The 20,560-nt window shown below is 44.2% G+C and overlaps 1 protein-coding gene across 4 annotated transcripts in view; it reads left to right on the plus strand.

Annotated features, from left to right (window-relative positions):
- The window catches only part of adat2 (adenosine deaminase tRNA specific 2), a 90,458-nt gene extending 70,155 nt beyond the window's left edge, over window positions 1–20,303 (plus strand). Inside the window, exons 5-7 of one of the 4 annotated variants that reach the window (XR_010018878.1) lie at window positions 11,611–11,683; window positions 12,013–12,392; window positions 19,056–20,303. Coding sequence is in view for 2 of the 4 variants with exons in the window: in XM_063055445.1 (XP_062911515.1) it covers window positions 11,611–11,683; window positions 12,013–12,044 (105 nt within the window). In the remaining 2 variants the exon portion in view is untranslated. Of the gene's footprint in view, window positions 1–11,610; window positions 11,684–12,012; window positions 16,372–18,985; window positions 19,000–19,055 lie in introns of those variants that run through there. The other 3 variants (XR_010018879.1, XM_063055445.1, XM_063055444.1) reach the window with 3 other exon arrangements.
- Window positions 20,304–20,560: the final 257 nt, after the last annotated feature.

Raw genomic sequence — 20,560 nt, forward strand, 5'->3', positions numbered from 1 at the left:
CAAGAGATAGAGGGACAGTAATCAGATATCAGAGACATGCAATAAAAATAGGGTTGTAATACAAGGGGACTTTGATTTCCTAAGTTTTAGCTGGAATTGCCTTATTAATAAAGGCTCTGAGGTTGGCATTTTTGAGGGTGTGTCTAGGAGAGCCTTATGACAGTGTATAGATCAAGGATCAACTTTATTTGTCATGTATATTTGCATGTATTCGGAATTTGCTGTGATGTGTGGGTCAGGTTGTGACATGCAACGAAGAACAACATTCAAAGTAAATGTATTATCAGAGTACATATATGTCACTATATAAAGTCCTAAGATTTACTTTCTTGCGTGCGTCCTCAATAAATCTATAGAATAATAACCAAAACAGAATCAATGAAAGCTTGCACCGATTAGGCACACCATCTGAGGCTATGTTTTCTGATCTTAGACTCTCCCACCATAGGAAACATCTTCTCCACATCCACTCTATCGAGGGCTTTCATCATTCAATAAGGTCACCCCTCATGCTTCTGAATTCCAGTGAATACAGGCCCAGAACTATCAAATGCTCTCCCTATGACAAGGCATTCAATCCAGGAATCATTTTTGTGAACTTCTTTTGAACCTCTCCAATTTCAGCACATCCTTTCTAAGATAAAGGGCCCAAAACTGCTCACAATACACCAAGTGAGACCTCACAAGTCCTTGATAAAGACTCAACATTACATCCTTAATTTTATATTCTAGTCCTCTTGAAATGAATGCTAATATTGCATTTGCCTTCCTCACCACCAGCTCAACCTGCAAATTAACCTTTAGGGAATTCTGCACAAGGACTCCCAAGTCAATTTGTGCCTCAGCTTTTTTGAATTTTCTCACCATTTAGAAAAGTCTACCCTTTTATTTCTTCAACCAAAGTGCATGACAATACACTTCCCTACAGTATATCCATTTGCCACTTCCTTGCCTATTCTCCTAATCTGTCTAAGTTCTTCTGTAGCCTCTCTACTTCATCAAACTTCCTGCCCTCCACAAATCTTCATATCAAAAGCAAACTTTGCAACATCCAAATCATCCAAATCATTGACATATAACATAAAAACCTCTCTGACGGTGGTGTCTGAAAAGAGGATGCTGTCCAAGTTGCATGCCATCTTGAACAATGTCTCCCATCCACTACATAATGGACTGGTTGGGCACAGGGGTACATTCAGCCAGAGACTCATTCCACCGAGATGCAGCACTGAGCGTCATAGGAAGTCATTCCTGCCTGTGGCCATCAAACTTTACAACTCCTCCCTTGGAGGGTCAGACACCCTGAGCCAATAGGCTGGTCCTGGACTTATTTCCTGGCATAATTTACATATCACTATTTAATTATTTAAGGTGCAACTGTAATGAAAACCAATTTCCCTAGGGATCAATAAAGTATGACTATGACTATGAAAAAGAAGCGGTCCCAACACAGACCCCTGTGGAACACCACCAGTCACTTCAGCCAACCAGAAAAGGCTCCCTTTATTCCCACCCTTTGCCTCCTGCCAATCAGCCACTGCTTTATCCATGCTAGAATCTTTCTCGTAATGCCTTGGGCTTGGAGGTTGTTAAGCAGCCTCGTGTGGCACCTTATCAAAGGCCTTCTAAAAATCCACATACACAACATCAACCAATTCTTCAGAGACCCCCACCACCCAGGACATGCTCTCTTCTCAATGATGCTATCAGGAAGAAGGTGCAGGAGACTCCGGAGTCTCACTACCAGGTTCAGGAACAGTTACTATCCCTCAACCATCGGGCTCTTGAATCGAAGTGGCCATTCTTTTGAGTGTGCCAGTGTTTCGAGAGGTTTTGGCTCATATGGCCTAGGTGAGATCAGGCTTGAGCAAGGTAAAGTTTCTCTCTTTTTGTTCTGACTGGTTCATTCCTCCTCTGTTTGGGTATAGTAGTGTAGTGAGAATTGTTCCAGGGGCAGTGTTTTGTAGTCTGGGATGTGGGAAGTCGGGGAGACCTCCAGTCTCCTGGATAAACATACCTGCACCAGGTGCACTAACTTGTCTACTTCTTGGGGGTACTTGCATTCATGACCTCTGGTGATTAGGCCTGTCTTTGAGTCTGCTGGCCCTGGCATGGATGCTGCGTAGCCTCCTCCCTGATGGGTGTGGGACCGACAGTCTATGAGTAGGGTGGGTGGGATCATTCATGATGTTACTGCCACCTTTCTGAAAAAAATGTCCTTGATGGTGGGTAGGCTGGTGCCAGTGTTGCGTTAGGCAGTTACTGCTGCTGCTTCCGTTCTGCTGGGCATTGTGGGCATGCTATGTTGGTGCCAGAATGTATGGTGACACTTCAATTCCATTCAATTCAAAAGCTTTATTGTCATTCTAACCGTACATCAGCTCTGCAGGGCAGAATGAGACAGCGTTTCTCAGGAGCAGTGCAATCATAACATAACAAACGCAACACTAAATAATAAACATAACAATAAATAGTAAAACGCAACAGCCACATGTCAGTTAAAATCAAGTTATAAGTGTCCAGTGCAAGTTAAAAGTGTCCAAAGCAGAGTCAGGTAGAGCAGCTATTTAGCAGTCTGACTGCCTGTGGGAGGAAGCTGTTTAGTAGCCTTGTGGTTTTAGTTTTGATGCTCCTGTAACGTTTGCCTGATGGCAGAAGAACAAACAGTCCATGGAGAGGGTGTGAGGGGTCTTTTATGATGTACCGTGTCTTCTGTCTTCATTTCCAAGCTGCCCTCAGTTATTGAGCACTATAGCACAAAAACAATCCCCTGGGCCCACCCAGTTCATGCCAAACTATTGTTCTGCCTCGTCCCATTAACCCACTCCAGACCATCGCCCTCCATACCCCTCCCATCCATGTACCTATCCAAACTTCTCTTAAATGTTGAAGTTGAACCCACATCCACCACTTCCGCTGTTAGCTCGTTCCACACTCTCACCACCCTCTGAATGAAGAAATTCCCCCTCCTGTTCCTTTAAACATTTCACCTTTCACTCCTAACCTACGACCTCTTGTTCTATTCTCACCCACCCTCAGTGGAAAATGCCTGCTTGCATTTACCCTATCGACACGCCTCATAATTTTCTATACCTCTATCAAAGCTCTCCCCGTTTTCTTAAGCTACCTAGGTTGTGTTGGTTGTTAATGCAGATGACACATTTCACTGTATGTTTTGGTGTGCATGCGATAAATAAATCTCAATCTGAATCTGAAAGCCATGCAGGAACATGACTCGAAGCATGATGTAGCAATGCCTCTCAACCCACTGAGATCCCTTAGGAGATTGTGTGCTGCTCCAGATTCCAGCGTCTGCGGTCTCTTCTGGCTCCATTCTCAACTTGTCAGAGTGTTCCAAGTGCACGTTTCCTCCTCCATTCCTTTATCTTTCAATCTTCTCTCCATATCCCACTGAAAGGCCAAGTGGATTAGGATGTACTCAGACTTTCGGTGAATCTGGCTGCATTCCTTTATCGGAGTGCACGAACGGTTTTATTCAAGAGTGCTTAGTGTCATTTTTCAGTACACAAATGTAAAGAAGAACAAAATGATTTTTACTCTGGATCTAGTGCAGCATTAAAAATATATTAAGCATAAAAGAAAACAATAAAAAACACAAAAATACACAATAAATATAAATATGAAAGCAATTATATAAAACACAATATACAAGTAACTGTTATCTACTTAAAATCAGTCTATACATAGACTAATTGTATGTATGTACACAAGGTGATGCTAAGTGGTGCGTATTTAGTGGTGCTGGGGTGAGTTTGTGGGTGGACATGTTGATTAACCGGACGGCTTGGGGGAAGTAACTGTTTTTCAGTCTGCTGGTTCTGGCATTGTTGCAGCTCAGCCGCATCCCTAATGGGAGTGGGACAATCAGTCCATGAGCAGGGTGGGTAAGATCTTTCATGATATTGCTGCCCTTTTTTTCCACCACCTTTCTCTGTATGTCCTTGATGGCGGGTAGGCTCACTTCTCTGGCAGGGATTCGGTAATCCAGGAGCCTTGGGGTTATATCAGTGCCTATGTTCTCAGAATCCCTGTCTGCATTGAGAAAATTAACCGTCGGTTTTACTGCCTGAGCTCCGTTCCAGAAGACGAGAAGACAATGTTGGAACAGACATCCTGAATACATATGGAGATGTCATTTGGTCTGCGTGCACACTGCAATACTAGAAGTCAGCACTAGAAGGTAGTCATTGTATTCTTGGAGCTGTTCAAAGCAGCCCGTGGACTGGTCGGCCTGGTGCTCTGTCCAATCGGACGAGCTGTTTCTTGCCTGGCCCTTCCCAGCCAGGAGCACAGACAATCCTGCTTAGCTGATAGTTATCTGGCTGGATTGCAGTCTGAAGGGCCCAACCATCCAAAGTGCACACAGCACATTCAAAGTTCAAAGTAAATTTATTATCAACGTAATTTAATCAAAGTAGCTCAATTTATTCCTTTTTTTTGTATTTGAACAGTTTGTCTTCTTTTGCACATTGGTTGGTTGTCGGTCATTGTGTATAGTTACATTTCTTTAGTCCTCGGGTGGGATCCCAGCCTGAAACGTCGACTGTTTATTCTTTTCCATAGATGCTGTCTGACCTGCTGAGTTCCTCCAGTATTTTGTGCGTGTTACTTTGGATTTCCAGCATCTGCAGATTTTCTTGTGTTTATTATTTCTTTGTGTCTACCGTGAATGCCTGCAAGAAGGTGAATCTCAGGGAAGTATGTGGTGAGATATACGTACTTTGATAATAGATTTACTTTGAATGTTGAAGTATATATATGTCACCTTGAGACACATTTTCTTGCAGGCATTTACAGTAGAACAAAGAAAAGATAAGCCACATTGTTACCCACATTGCTTCAGGATCCTGATGGCTGACGGATAATAGCAGTTTCAGAACCTGGTGCTGTAGGACCCGAGGCTCCTGTACCTCCTTCCCGATGTCAGCAGTGAGAAGACAGCATGGCCTCGGATGGTAGGGGTCCTTGATGTTGGATGCTGCTTTCTCGAAGCAGCACACCTTGTAGATGTGCACAATGGTGGGGAATGCTTTCCCTGTGGTGGACTGAGCTGTGTCCATTACTTTTTGTAGGCTTGTAGTTGGCCAATGGCTTATCTTAACTCTCTAATTAGTGTCCTGAAAACCAACAGCTTCTTAAAGCAGCCTAATATCTGTGAATCACAGCCTCTGCAACAAGCTCGATCCCAGCACTGTCATATCCTCTATGTAATCTCCTCGACGGGAGGAGACAGAAAGCAGCGCGCCACGCGTGTGCAGCCCTCCGGTGAAAAATGATATCATATCCGTTAACTAGGGGCCGTGGACAATTCTGATTTGATGGAGACGGACGTGAAAGCACAGAGGAACATCTGGAGAAATTTCTGAAACGCTCATTCGCTGCTGTTGTTACTGCGCGGTCGGGAATCTTCCGGAGGGAAGGCCTCAAAATCCCCGGCTTTGCCTGCTGTTGGTGACTGAGGTTGAGGTCGAATCGTTCGGACAGAGATGGCGCTCAGTACTCGATGTCGGAGAGCTGATTCGGAGGCTCGAAGTTTTCGGACAACTCAGAGACGGATTGTGGTCGGGCATGGCAGGGAGAGTTTTCCTTCCTTCTCCCGTCTGCGTGAGACGTGGGACATTTGAGAGACTTTGAACTTTTTACTGTGCTCATGGACTTCTTCATCAAGTTATGGTATTGTTGCACTGTTGTAACTATATGTTATAATTATGTGTTTTTTTCAGTCTTGGTCTGTCCTGTGTTTCTGTGATATCACACCGGAGGAAATATTGTATCATTTCTTAATGCATGCATTACTAAATGACAATAAAAGAGGACTGCGTGTCCTCATAATCTAATAAATCAGCCATGATTGAATGACAGAGCAGACTTGATAGGCTGAATGGCCTAATTCTGCTCCTATGTCTGACAGTCTTTTGGATACTGGATGATGGGGTGTGGTGGGGAAATCACCCCGCAAATCTTTTAACTCTGTTGTGGACACTACTTAGCACATCTTGGGAAGTAGCACCACCTTTATGGACTCTCTTTATATTTCTTGCTGCCTCTGTAAAGCAGCCAACATAATCATGCACCCTAGACACTCTCTCTTCTCCCCTCTCTCACTGGGCAGAAAGCATGTACGACCAGGTTAAAGGACAACTTCTATCCCCTGTTATCACACTGTTGGTACGATGAGATGGACTCTTGACCTCACAATCTACCTCGTTGTGGTCTTGCACTTTGCTGTTTACCTGCACTGTCTCTGTAGCTTTTACACTTTATTCTGCATTGTTATTGTTTCACCTTGTCTGCCTGCACTGTGTAATGATTTGATCTGTATGAACAGTATGCAATATGAGCTCTTCACTGCATCTCAGTACATATGACCATAATAAACCAATTCCATTGCCAATGCTGGATTAGTCACCTAGGTTTCTTGGCAGTGTTGAGACACTTCTAGTGAAGTGTTGACTGCTGTTTGTGTCCATGTTGTTAGCACAGCTTTAGTGGGAAGCACTCTTGGCTTCATGAGATTAGGTGGTGGTTCCACTGTAGTGCAGAAAATCTGGGCTATCTTCCTCCTGAAGGCGGAGTTTTTCCGACCAGGTGGGTAAGCACTGTTTGATTACCTGACAGATCATAGAACTGTACAGCACAGGACCTTGGGCCCATCTGCTCTGTGTTGACCTGCTCTTCTGCCCAGTCTCATTATAAGACCAAAAGGCATAGGGGCAGACTTATGTCATTTGCCCCATTAAGTCTGCCATGCCATTCCGTCGTTGCTGATTTATTAACCCTCTCAACCCCATTCACCTGCCTTCTCCCTGTAACCTGTGATGTCTTGATTGATCAGGAACTTATCAACCTCTGCCTTGAATGTACTCTATGAATTGGACTGCACAGCTGTCTGTGGCAATGTATTCCACAGATTCACTGCCCGCTGGGCACATGGCCAAGTGGTTAAGGCATTCGACTAGCCATCTGAAGGTCGTGAGTTCGAGCCCCAGCCGAGTCAGCGTGTTGTGTCCTTGAGCAAGGCACTTAATCACACATTGCTCTGCGACGACACTGGTGCCAAGCTGTATCGGCCCTTGCCCTTCCCTGGGACAACATCAGTGTCGTGGAGAGGGGAGACTTGCAGCATGGGCAACTGCCGGTCTTCCATACAACCTTGACCAGGCCTGCGCCCTGGAGAGTGAAGACTTACCAGGCGCAGATCCATGGTCTCGCAAGACTAACGGATGCCTTTAAATTAACCTGCTGGCTAAAGAAATTTTTCCTTATCTCTGTTCTAAATGGACACCTCTCTATTCTGAGGCTGTTCCCTCTGGTTCTAGACTCCCCTATTACAGGAAGTATCCTATCCACTTTTGCTCTATCTCCGCCTTTCAATATTGGAGAACTATCATATCCCTCCAGTCCATATACCTATCCAAATGTCTCTTAGATGTTGAAGTGTCAAGAAATCGTTCCATCATGAAAGAATTGAGAGCCATTCAGCCCCTGCAGTCTGTTTCACCCATTTATACTTGAATATGTGCGCATGTAGTACAGCACAGAAAAGAAAACCCTTCCGCCCACAATGTTGTGACAAACGAGTTTTGCTAATGACTCCTAATCCCTTCTGTCTGCACAAGATCACATATCCACCCATTCTCTGCATATCCACATGCTCAATGTATTGTGAATAAAGTCACCAAACAGACATTGAAGCTAATGGATATAGTAGTGCTTTATTCGACAAAAGTGAACAGGCATCATATTCGAGAAACTCTTAGAAGAAGGGGCCTCCCCGACCCAATATTACATGACATTTTTATATGCTAAAGATCAAAGGTAACAGCAGGACAATTCTAAAGTTACAATGTATCTACAGTACTTCCTTTAAATTACATATAGTTTTCATACACCTCCTTCTTCACACCCACACTCCAGACAGCCAGAATGAATGTTAATCCCCTCTGCATATGCAGGGTTCTAAGGTTGAAGTGGAGTGTTTCGTTGTTTGTAATTGGCCCCAACCTGCAGCTTCAGGAAACCCATAGCTCTGAGCTGTGTTTTAAATTTCATCTGCAATCCACATTCAAATCTGAAGAATGGCTGCTGTTGAAATTAATATTTGCTCTGTACCCAAACTCTGGAATATGCCCTAACACTTAAGAGCTTCTTAAGCATCTTTATCGCATGTGCCCGCACCACCACAGCTGGCCGCACATTCCAGGCAACTGCAAAAATAACCCTACCCTGCACAGCTTCTTTGAGCTTACCCCCCACGCGCACACCTTAAATGCATGCAGTCAAGTATGAGGTATTTCCATTCTGAACAATGATTCCATGACACCGTTTCAAAGAAGAGCCTTAAAGTAATCAAGTGCAGAAACAGGCCCTCCAGCCCATCATGTTCTCACTAACCAAGCTAGCTGCATTTTGATCATGGTTTATTTGTCCTTCCGATAACACCTGTCGCTTTCTAGCTATCTTCCTTCCCCTTCCCCCACTTTTTTATTCTGTCATCTTCCCCTCCACCCCCCCCGCCCCCCAGGTCCTGAAGAAGGGTCTCAGTCTGAAATGCTGCAATGTCCACAGATCGTGCTTGACCTGCCGAATTCCTCCAGCATTTTGTGTGTGCACCTTTGGTTATTATTGTCACACATACCAAGTGAAAAGCTTATCTTGCATGCTGAGGGGAAAAAAAAACAGTTTGACCTTATCTCCATGCATTAAGCTAGAATATTCCCAGAAATTTGCCTCACATCTGCCTACAAAGGTTTAAATGCCATGGACCCCTACCATTATCCGAAGAGTCCATGAACCCCAAGGCAGGAACCCCTGCTCTAAACCTTTTCTATCAATGTCTTTTAAATGGTGTAATAGCACTAGCCTCAATCACTTCTTCTGGCAGCTCGTTCCACATGTTCCCCGTTCCCTGTGTGGAAAAAATGCATCTCAGGTCCCTTTTCAATCTTTGCCCTTTCACTGTAAACCTACGCCCTTAGTTAGACTCCACTACCATGGAGAAAAGAGCTGTCAAATCTGTAGGTGTCCTGGTAAATATTTATCTGTAACTATGGCTACATCATTATGTGGTTGTCGACATATGTGGGAGCTTGTTGTACATAAGTGTGACTGTCACATTTCCTACACTCGAACTACGATGTTGAGAGAAAAGCAGGTCTGGCAGCTGTGCTGTAGGTCTAAATAAAAAAAACACTGAACTGAACAGTTGAAGGAAAGTAGCCGTTCTCGAACCTCGGGATGTGGGACCCCAGGCTTCTGTACAAAATACAAGCATGAGTAGAAGATTGGCTGACTGGCAATAGGCAAAGAGTTGGAATAAAGAGTGGGAGGCCACTTCTGGTTGACTGCTGGTGGCTAGTGGTGTTCCACTGAGGTCTGTGTTCAGATCACCTATTTTCACATTACATGTCACTGATTTGGATGACGGAATTGTTGAGTTTGCAGATGATACGAGGATAGGTAGGGGGACCGGTAGTGTTGAGGAAGCAAGGAATTTGCAAAAGGACTTAGATTACAGTGCCACTGTAGCATAGTGGTTAGCAAGATGCTATAACAGCTCAAAGTATCGTAGTTCAGAGTTCAATCCTAGCATCCTCTGTAAGGAGCTGGTGTGTCCTCCCCTTGGAATGCATAGGATTTCTGCCACAGTCCAAAGACGTACTGGTTAGTTGGTGATAGTAAATTGTCCCGTAATTCGTCTAGGTTTAAATCTAGGGTTGCTGGCAGTGCGTCTCAAAGGGCCGGAAGGGTCTATTACACTCTGTCTCAAAATAAATAAATAAATGGGTTGGGGGAATGGGCAAAGTACTGGCAGATGGAATATAATATAGAGAAGTGCATGGTCATTCACTTTTATGGAAGAATAAACAAGGAGAAAATTCTAAATTCAGAAGTGCAAAGGAACTTGGGAGTCTTCGTGCAGGATTCCCTAAAGGTTAATTTGAAGGTTGAGTTGGTGGTAAGGAAGACACATGCAATGCTAGCACTCATTTCAAGGGAACTAGAATATAAAAGCAAGGAAGTAATGCTAAGCCTTTACAAGGCGTTGGTCAGACTAGACTTAGAGTGTTGTGAACAGTTTTGGGCCCCCTATCTGGGAAAAGATGTGATGGCATTGGAGAGTTTCACGAGAATGGTTCCGGAAATGAAAGGGTTAGCATATGATGAGCATTTGATGGTTCTGGGCCTATACTCACTGGTGCTTATAAGAATGGGGGTGGGGGGATTGCATTGAAACTTATCAAATATTGAAAGACTGAGATAGAGTGCAAGCAGAGAGGATGTTTCCTGTAGTGGAGGAGTCTAGGACCAGAGGACACAGCCTCAGAATAGAGGGACGTTCGTTTAGAACAGAGATCAGGAGGAATTACTTCAACTAGAGGGTGGTGAATCTGTGGAATTCATTGCAACAGACAGCAGTGGAGGCCAAGTCACTGGGTATATTTAAAGCAGAGGTTGATGGGTGAAATGACCTCATTCTGCTCCTATGCCTTAAGGGCTAAAATCGGGGAAGTCATGTTGCAGTTGTAAAAACGTTTGGTGTTCTGTGTGTAATATTGGTCATCACATTACAAGGAGGATGTGGAAGCTTTGGACAGGCATAGAGACGGTAGCTAGCATCTTTTTCCTAGGTGGAAATGTCAGATTCTGGAGGGCATTGTTTTAAGCAGAGAGGAGGGAAGTTTAAAGGACGTAGCTTTCAAGTGATTTGAGGAAAATATAGGGGGGATGTCAAAGGTACATTCTTTACACAGAGAGGGTGGAACACCCTGCCAGGCTTGGTGGTGGGGGCAGATATATTAGGGAAATTTAAGACAGTCTTAGATAGGCACGTGGATAATAGAACAATGGATCTTAGAGTAAGTTAAAAGGTCCTGCACCTGAACGGGATGTGGGGTGAAGATATGTCGCTACCAAAGGAATGGTGTTCTTACCCTCTGCTAACCTGCAGGTCACCCTTGCACCCTTGGGCTTAGCACCCCCCCCACCCCCCAACTCCAATCAGGGTCACATGATGCCATGGTCATATGAGCAGCGGGTGCATATCACAAGTCCTGGTTATATGACCACTGATGCCATGCAGACAACCTGAAGAGTATTGATAAGGGCTGGGGTCACCCATCTTGTAAAGACACTGCCCAGAAGGCAATGGCAAACCACTTCTGCAGAAAAATTAGCCAAGGACAATCATGGCCATGGAGACCATGATCCCCCCACATTATGTGACAAGGCATGTAACGATGATGATGAACTGTTTGCATTTCTATAAGGTGTCAGCACAGAGTGTGGCTGGTGTCTGGAATGTAAGTGAGGTGGCCAGATGAGTGGGGAAAGTTGACACATTAGCGGTGTTTAGGAGGCATTTAGGTAGGCACATGAACAGGCAGGAAATGGAGGGATATGGACTATGCAGGCAGCTGGGATTCGTATACATTTCCATCGTGGTACGAATAGGTCTAGAGGGCTGAAGGGCCTGTTACTCTGCGATACTATTGTTGCAGCAGTGACTAAATTCAAGACCACACAATGCTTTGGGATGCCCTATGTTTAATGCAGATTAATACAATCCATCTCCCTTTCTTGTTGCAGTGTATCGGTGGATACCGAGCTGAGGAAGCTGTGGAGCTGTTAAAGACCTTCTACAAAGCTGAAAACCCCAATGGTTTGTATTTCCTAATTAGATTACATAGAGATAAGTTTTATTTGTCACATGTACATCACCACACTTCCGACATCAACGTAGCATGCCCACAATTCTCTAACCCTAGCCCTAACAGGAATGTGGGAGGAAACCGGAGCACAGTGGAAACCCATGCGGTGAGAGCGGAATAGTCAAACTCCTTGCAGACAGCGGTGGGAGTCGAACGCTGACACTGACCGCTGCACGTTCCTGCGGCCCATCGTTTATGCGTCGTCCTTCGTGCAATGTTTAGATGCTTGAATAAAACCAGCTGCACTTTAATTTTAAAAATTTCTTTCTCCAATATACAGCACCAAAATCAAAAGTACGGAAGAAGGTATAATGCCTGCCTCATCAACCTCACATTCATAGAGCACGTGGCACAGCGCTTGGTGGGTTGAGAGAGAAACACTCAGTGTTTCACGTGAACTGACTGGACAGAAGAAGTGCGTGGCGTTCGACTGAGTCGAGACAAAATACAGAACAATAACAGCAATTATAGGCAGCATCAGAATATCTCGGAGCCTGTTTCCCCGTCTGGTTAACAGCCTCGCCCCTCCATTCAACCCGCCCATTCTGACAGTTTAACAGGATCTCCTTCCTGTGGCACACCTGCAGAATTCAATCCCTACCCTCTGCCTTCTGGTCGGGAATGAGAATCTAAATGTCTGCTGGGGTGTAGGGGTGCCAGGTATGAACATGTTCCCCACCCCTTTGATTTGGGTGTATCACAGCTCGCGGTGAAATTTAATCATCCAAGTGTAAACTTTATTTCTTAAGTATCATTCATAAATTACAATGTTCATCAAAATGGCCTTCATAAATGAAAGCATTGAGTACAGGAGATGGGATGTTAGGTTGAAGTTGTATAAAACTTTGGTGAGGCCTAATTTGGAATATTATGTGCAGTTTTGGACAACTTCCTGCAGGAAAGATGTAAATACGTTTGAAAGAGTGGAGAGAATATTTACAAGGATGTTGCTGTGTGTGGAGGACCTGAGTTATAAGGTAAGATTGAATAGGTCAGGACTTTATTCCTTGGAAAATGGGAGATTGAGGGGAGATTTGATAGAGGTATTCAAAATTATGAGGGGTATAGATAGGGCAAATGCAAGCAGCCTGTTTTTTTACTGATTTTGGGTGAGACTACAACTAGATATCATGGGTTAAGGGTGAAAGGTGAAATGTTTAAGAGGAACATGAGGGGAAACTTCTTCACTCAGAGGGTGGTGAGAGTGTGGAATGACCTGTCAGCACAAGTGGTGCATGTGAGTTCGATTTCAATGTTTAAGCGCATTTTAAATAGCTACGTGGAAGGGTGAGGTATGGAGGGCTATGGTTCGGGTGTATGTTGATGGAACTAGGCAGTTTAAATGGTTCAGCGTGGACGAGATGGCCCAAAGGACCTGTTTTTTTTTGCTGTACTTTTCTAACACTCTATAACTCTATGGTAAGTGAACAAAACGTTTCCCCAAGTGCGTCATATTGTGCGTAGGCCACCTGAACAAAATATAGCACAAGCACAAGGGTAGATGGTTATGATTTGGCCCTTTTGTAGGTCGTACACTACACTCGAACCTAATAGATTGCAGCTCCTCATGAACACAAGAGATTCTGCAGATGTTGGAAATCTTGATCACCACACATTAAATGCTGGGGGATCTCAGCATGTCAGGCAACATCTATGAAGGAAAATGAACAGTTGACGTTTCGTCCCGAAACCCTCATCAGGAATGGATAAAAACATACCACTTTGGATAAAGGAGGACGTACTAATTCATGATGGGATAATTTATCCCAACAGCAGTGGCTTAGACAAACAGGCACTGAACCTTGAGAGATTTGGCTCGTTCACCCACTGAGTATTCCTCCACTTTTGGCCTCTTGGTATTCCCTGCTTTTAATCCCTCAACCACTGGCAAGGCCTTACATATGGAATTCCTTTCTCTCTCTCTCGTTCCTCTTTGAGAGGATTCTTTAAGCTTCATCCTAATCAAGGTTTCAGGTCCTCTGTTCCAATCCACTCTTGCAGTTTGATTACCAATCCTGCTCAAATACACTCCTTGTGATATATTGCTCAGGTACATTGAGGGTGCATAATAAGTGCAAGTGACCGTTGCTTTGTGGGTGCAAGGGGAGGTAGGGAGGAGTGCAAAGTTCAGAAAGTTCAAAGTAAATTTATTATCAAATTATGGTTATGTTGGCATCTTCGACGCTGAGATTCATTTCATTGCAGACATTTGCAGGGGGAAAAAGAAATATGATTAAATTTACAAAAAAAAATACGTGCAGACAGAGCCTGACAAACAACCAATGTGTAAAGAAGAGAAACTGTACAAATAAAATAATACTGAGAACTTGAGTTGTAAAGAGTCCTTGAAAGTGAGTCTGCATGTTGTGGAATCTGTTCAAAGTTGTGGTGAGTGAAGGTATCCACACTGGTTTAGGAACCTGACGGCTGAAGGGTAATAACTGTTCCTGAATCTGGTGGTGTGGGACCCAAGGCTCTTGTACCTCCTGCCCTGATGGTCCCAGCGAGAAGAGAGCATTGCCTGGATGGTAGGGGTCTTTGATGGTGGATGCTGCTTTCTTGTGTCAGAGCTCCTTGTAGGTGTGTTAATTAGTGAAGAGGGCTCTGCCCGGGATGCAAGTTGCACTTGTCGTCTTGGACCTGAGATTGGCCAGGGTGGGCAGGCACAGTGCAGTGGAATGGTGCAGGGAAGATCCACCAGGACGCTGTCTCAGATGAAGTATTTCAGTCATGAGTGGTTGCTTTCCTTGGAGTAGGTGAGGCTGAGGAGAAATAATGATAGCGGTTTAGAAAGTTACGAGAAGTGGATAGGATCGATGGTGAGAAGCATTTCAGCAAGGCAAAGTCAAGGAACCACAGACCAATCCTCATTGAGGGATCAGCAGTGGAAAGGATGAGCAGTTTAAGTTCCAGGGTGTCAGCATCCCTCCTGGGTCCAACATATTGATGTAATTCACAAGACAACAGCTGTACAGTATTTCATTAGGAGTTTGAGGAGATTTGGTATGTCACCAAAGACACTCGCAAATTTCTACAGATGTAATGCAGAGAGCAGTCTAACTGGTTGTATTACGGTCTGGTATGGAGCGGCCACTGCACAGGATCAGAAAAAGCTGCAGGAAATTGTAATCTCAGCCAGTTTCATCATGGGCACTAGCCTCCCCGGCATCGAGGAAATCTTCAAAAGGCAATGCATTAAAAAGGCAGCATTCATCATTAAAGATGCCCTTTTCTGATCGTTACCATCAAGGAGGTACCTGAGCCTGAAGACATACAGTCAGTGTTTCAGGAGCAGCTTCCCCTCTGGCGTCAGATCTCTGAATGGACAATCAACCCATGAATACTACTCACTCATTTTTTATTTGCTCTCTTTTTGCACTACTTGCTTAATTTAATGTGTATGTGTGTGTGTATATATATATATTTCTTTCTTTTTGTACTTTATATTTTTCTGTATTGCAATATTCTGCTACCACAAAACAACACATTTCACAACATATGCCAGTGATATTAAACCTGATTCTTATTCTGAACAGTATGCCATAGCAATGGTGTATAAAACTGGATGGCATTAGCTTAAGGTAAAAGCCAAGGGTTCTGAAAGAGAACTTTCTCATCCAAAATGTGGTTGGAGTTTGCACAGTTCCAGTTGGAGGGCGTGAAGGAGGCTGAGATTTTTGCAACTTTTTATTGTACCTAGAATGAGCTTTCAGATGACAAATTCACATAACATAAGGCTAGGAATTGAATGCTGGTGCTGGTGAAGTTTGAGGAGATTTGGTGTGTCATCAAAGACTGAAAATTTCATGGATCATTCTCATTGCCAATTAATAAATCCAGTGGCGGAGGGGAAGAATCATTGAGTGTTTCTCCACTAAGTCTTGCAAGACACAATTCCAACACAGAGTAGATCTTTATCAAGCACCCTTATTACTTGCAAGGGGAAAATTCACCTCTACTCCCACTAGGGATGGTAGACTTCCAACACGCTGTTAACAAAGGGTTCTTTTTATATGTAATGCTCCAGTAAGGGTTTCACTGATAACGTGGGGTATTTCATGTAGTGGTCTTTCTGTAGAAGCAGTATTTGGGTTATTGTTAGAGATAGTGGGTGCTTCAGAATGTGAGCCATCCAATCAGGAGAGAAGGATGGGGAGCAAGGTTTTCTTGTGCCTGACGCCGACCGGTGTGAGCTTTTAGTCTTTGACGGGAGATGAACAGAGAACATAGAATAGTACAGCACAGTACAGGCCCTTCAGCCCACAATGTTGTGCCAACCCCTAAACCCTGCCTCCCATATAACCCCCCACCTTAAATTCCTCCATGTACCTGTCTAGCGGCCTCTTAAACTTCACTAGTGTATCTGCCTCCACCACTGACTCAGGCAGTGCATTCCACGCACCAACCACTCTGAGTAAAAAACCTTCCTCTAATATCCCCCTTGAACATCCCACCCCTTACCTTAAAGCCATGTCCTCTTGTATTGAGCAGTGGTGCCCTGGGGAAGAGGCGCTGGCTGTCCACTCTATCTATTTCTCTTAATATCTTATATACCTTTATCATGTCTCCTCTCATCCTCCTTCTCTCCAAAGAGTAAAGCCCTAGCTCCCTTAATCTCTGATCATAATGCATACTCTCTAAACCAGGCAGCATCCTGGTAAATCTCCTCTGTACCCTTTCCAATGCTTCTATATCCTTCCTATAGTGAGGTGACCAGAACTGGACACAATACTCCAAGTGCGGCCTAACCAGAGTTTTATAGAGCTGCATCATTACATCGCGACTCTTAAACTCTATCCCTCGACTTATGAAGGCCTACACTCCATAAGCTTTCTTCACTACCCTATCTACCTGTGAGGCAACTTTCAGGGATCTGTGGACATGTACCCCGAGATCCCTCTGCTCCTCCATACTACCAAGTATCCTGCCATTTACTTTGTACTCTGCCTTGGAGTTTGTCCTTCGAAAGTGTACCACCTCACACTTCTCCGGGTTGAACTCCATCTGCCACTTCTCAGCCCACTTCTGCATCCTATCAATGTATCTCTGCAATCTTCGACAATCCTTTACACTATCCACAACACCTAAAACCTTTGTGTCGTCTGCAAACTTGCCAACCCACCCTTCTACCCCCACATCCGGGTCGTTAATAAAAATCACGAAAAGTAGAGATCCCAGAACTGATCCTTGTGGGACACCACTAATCACAACCCTCCAATCCGAATGTACTCCCTCCACACGACCCTTTGCTTTCTGCAGGCTAGTCAATTCTAAATCCACCTGGCAAAACTTCCCTGGATCCCATGCCTTCTGACTTTCTGAATAAGCCTACCTTGTGGAACCTTGTCAAGTCCATGTAGATCACATCCACTGCACTACCCTCATCTATATGCCTGGTCACCTCCTCAAAGAACTCTGTCAGGCTTGTTAGACGTGATCTGCCCTTCACAAAGCCATGCTGACTGTCCCTGATCAGACCATGATTCTCTAAATGTCCATAGATCCCATTTCTAAGAACCTTTTCCAACAGCTTTCCCACCACAGACGTAAGGCTCACTGGTCTATAATTACCCGGACTATCCCTACTACCTTTTTTGAACAAGGAAACAACATTCGCCTCCCTCCAATCCTCCAGTACTATTCCCGTGGACAACGAGAACATAAAGATCCTAGCCAGAGGCTCAGCAATCCCTTCCCTCGCCTCATGGAGCAGCCTGGGGAATATTCCGTCAGGCCCCAGCGACTTACCTGTCCTAATGTATTTTAACAACTCCAATACCTCCTCTCCCTTAATATCAACATGCTCCAGAACATCTACCTCACTCATATTATCCTCACCGTCATCAAGTTCCCTCTCATTTGGTGAATACCGAAGAGAAGTATTCATTGAGGACCTCGCTCACTTCCACAGCCTCCAGGCACATCTTCCCACCTTTATCTCTAATTGGTCCTACCTTCACTCCTGTCATCCTTTTTTTCTTCACATAATTGAAGAATGCCTTGGGGTTTTCCTTTACGCTACTCGCCAAGGCCTTCTCATGCCCCCTTCTTGCTCTCCTCAACCCCTTAAGATGCTGGAGAGAACCAGTTGTAGGATTTGATCCAGTGGAGATAGTGATTCGAAGGAGCATGGTGCAGGAGTCTACTGAGGATCAGCGAATATAACTTTTGGAAGAGTTGAGCTTCAATCTGTGCACATTTGATTGTTAAATATTATAACAGGCTCTTTTTGTTTTTTTTCTTTACTAACCCTTTAGTTAAGTTAATGTTCTGAAATATACTTCCTTTAATTTTATGCAGTCTGTTATTTCCTAGCAACGAGTTGTAACAGGGCAGCAAATCACACAGAATGCACACAAACCAGGGTTTGGATGGGAGGGAAGTCCCAATCTCACAGATTTTATTGGGACTGGAGTGTGTATTTCCTCAAGGCATGCAGCTGAAGAACGGTGGGTCTTTCTGCACTGAGTTGGGAGACTGCAATTTTCCTGAGATGCCTGAGAAGAAAGGGGGTTCATATCCATAAGAACAAGACGATGTTACCAATTCCAGTGAGTTCTGTCCTTTGTTGTAGTTTGCCATCTGCAGTTGACTGGTCCGTGCTACTTCCTTATTTTTGCACAATGTTCAGTACATTGTGTGCTTGCAGTCACGTATTCTCTTAGTAAGTACATTTCTTGTAGTTTCTTCTGGTTACTTTAGCCACGTACATATATTGCAACATATTAGCTCAGCACTTTGGGATTGTCTGTTCCATTTTGTCACATCAAATGTTCATAAAAAGTACAAAATTCAGTACTTATTTATATATTTCCTCCTTTTTGTCATCCCATGACAACATACATTCAATATTATCAGGATTTACAAAGTGAATTATGTTTTCAAGGGTATAATGATTCAGCTCTCGGGACTTCCTTTTGCCTTTTATCCCATCCATTACCAATGTGTACCCAAACCCTAACATCCCTTCCTTTTCAGGTCTACTGAGCACAAGAATCGTAATAGGATTATTGCCATTATTATTACGCCAATGATTATTCCATAATGTCAAACAGTAGTGCCCCATCCTCCCAGCATCCCAAATGGCCACCAGCTTCCTAAGGTGTTATAATTGTGGAACTGCTCGCCCACTTTTCTGATTCTATCTGCTACCTCTTAGATATAATCTGTGAGATTGCTTACATTTTCAGCTTTGTCTGGTATGTAGGTAAAACATTCCTGCCCAATTAAAGCACACATGCCCTCTGTTTCAGCTAATATAAAGATCAGGGCCATTGAGTTTTGCAGAACTACAGTTCATACTGCCATACTGCTTTGCTGCAGCTGCTGCTGTGCAATCAAGAATCTCCAGAGGGGAAGGTCCCAAATCCTCGGCTTTGCCTACTACCTGTTGCCGGATCCGGGGACGAAGCATTCGGCAGAGATGGTGTCGGAGGGCTGGTCAGAGGCGCAAAGTTTTCGGATGGACTCAGAGTCAGACTGTGGTCGGGTGCTTCCAGGATGCTGCATCAGCAAGTTTGCAGCGCTGGAAGCTCACATCAGGGAGAGTTTTTCTTCCTTCTACCATCTGCGTGAGATGATAGGACTTTCAAGAGACTTTGATACTTTTTTTTACAGTGCCCATGGTCTGTTCTTTATCAAATTACGGTATTGCTTTGCGCTGTTGTAACTATATGTTATAATTATGTGGTTTTTGTCAGTTTTTCAGTCTTGGTTTGTCTTGTGTTTCTGTGATATCATTCTGGAGGAACATTGTATCATTTCTTAATGCATGCATTACTACATGACAATAAAAGAGGACTGTGTGACCTCATAATCTAAAAAAATGTGTGCTTTGATTGGGCAGGAATGTTTCACCTACATACTGCCACTAACTCTGCCAATATTTCAGAAATTGCCTGTTGTGCCTCATCAAGGGAGTCAGCTGTGTCATTTGCCAATTTCTCAAGTGCGGAAGCCATGTTACTTAGTTTCTGAGCAGTTTGTCCAGTCCGATATTGAGGGAACACTACCATCCAGAACCTTTCAGCTTCAGTAATGTGTCATTTTCTCCTTTTTATATGATGCTGTTCAAGTCCCAAATCATACGTATGATGCATGAGGGGACCACAGATCCCAAATAAAAGCAGTCCTTCCAAGTCCAAGGGAGCCATGGATGAGCTTGGTCACCACTTATCCAGTATGTGTCATTTAATGCCCAAAGTACTTTTACCAGTCATCCATTAAGTTATCACACATACAGAATGGTATGCTGGCATTTATAGCGAGAGGATTCGAGTACAGGAGCAGGGAGGTACTACTGCAGTTGTACAAGGCCTTGGTGAGACCACACCTGGAGTATTGTGTGCAGTTTTGGTCCCCTAATCTGAGGAAAGACATCTTTGCCATAGAGGGAGTACAAAGAAGGTTCACCAGATTGATTCCTGGGATGGCAGGACTTTCATATGAAGAAAGACTGGATGAACTGGGCTTGTACTCGTTGGAATTTAGAAGATTGAGGGGGGATCTGATTGAAACGTATAAGATCCTAAAGGGATTGGACAGGCTAGATGCAGGAAGATTGTTCCCGATGTTGGGGAAGTCCAGAACGAGGGGTCACAGTTTGAGGATAGAGGGGAAGCCTTTTAGGACCGAGATTAGGAAAAACTTCTTCACACAGAGAGTGGTGAATCTGTGGAATTCTCTGCCACAGGAAACTGTTGAGGCCAGTTCATTGGCTGTGTTTAAGAGGGAGTTAGATACGGCCCTTGTGGCTACAGGGGTCAGGGGGTATGGAGGGAAGGCTGGGGCGGGGTTCTGAGTTGGATGATCAGCCATGATCATAATAA

The sequence above is a fragment of the Mobula hypostoma genome, chromosome 8 (assembly GCF_963921235.1).
Source record: "Mobula hypostoma chromosome 8, sMobHyp1.1, whole genome shotgun sequence".
NCBI lineage: Eukaryota > Metazoa > Chordata > Chondrichthyes > Myliobatiformes > Myliobatidae > Mobula > Mobula hypostoma.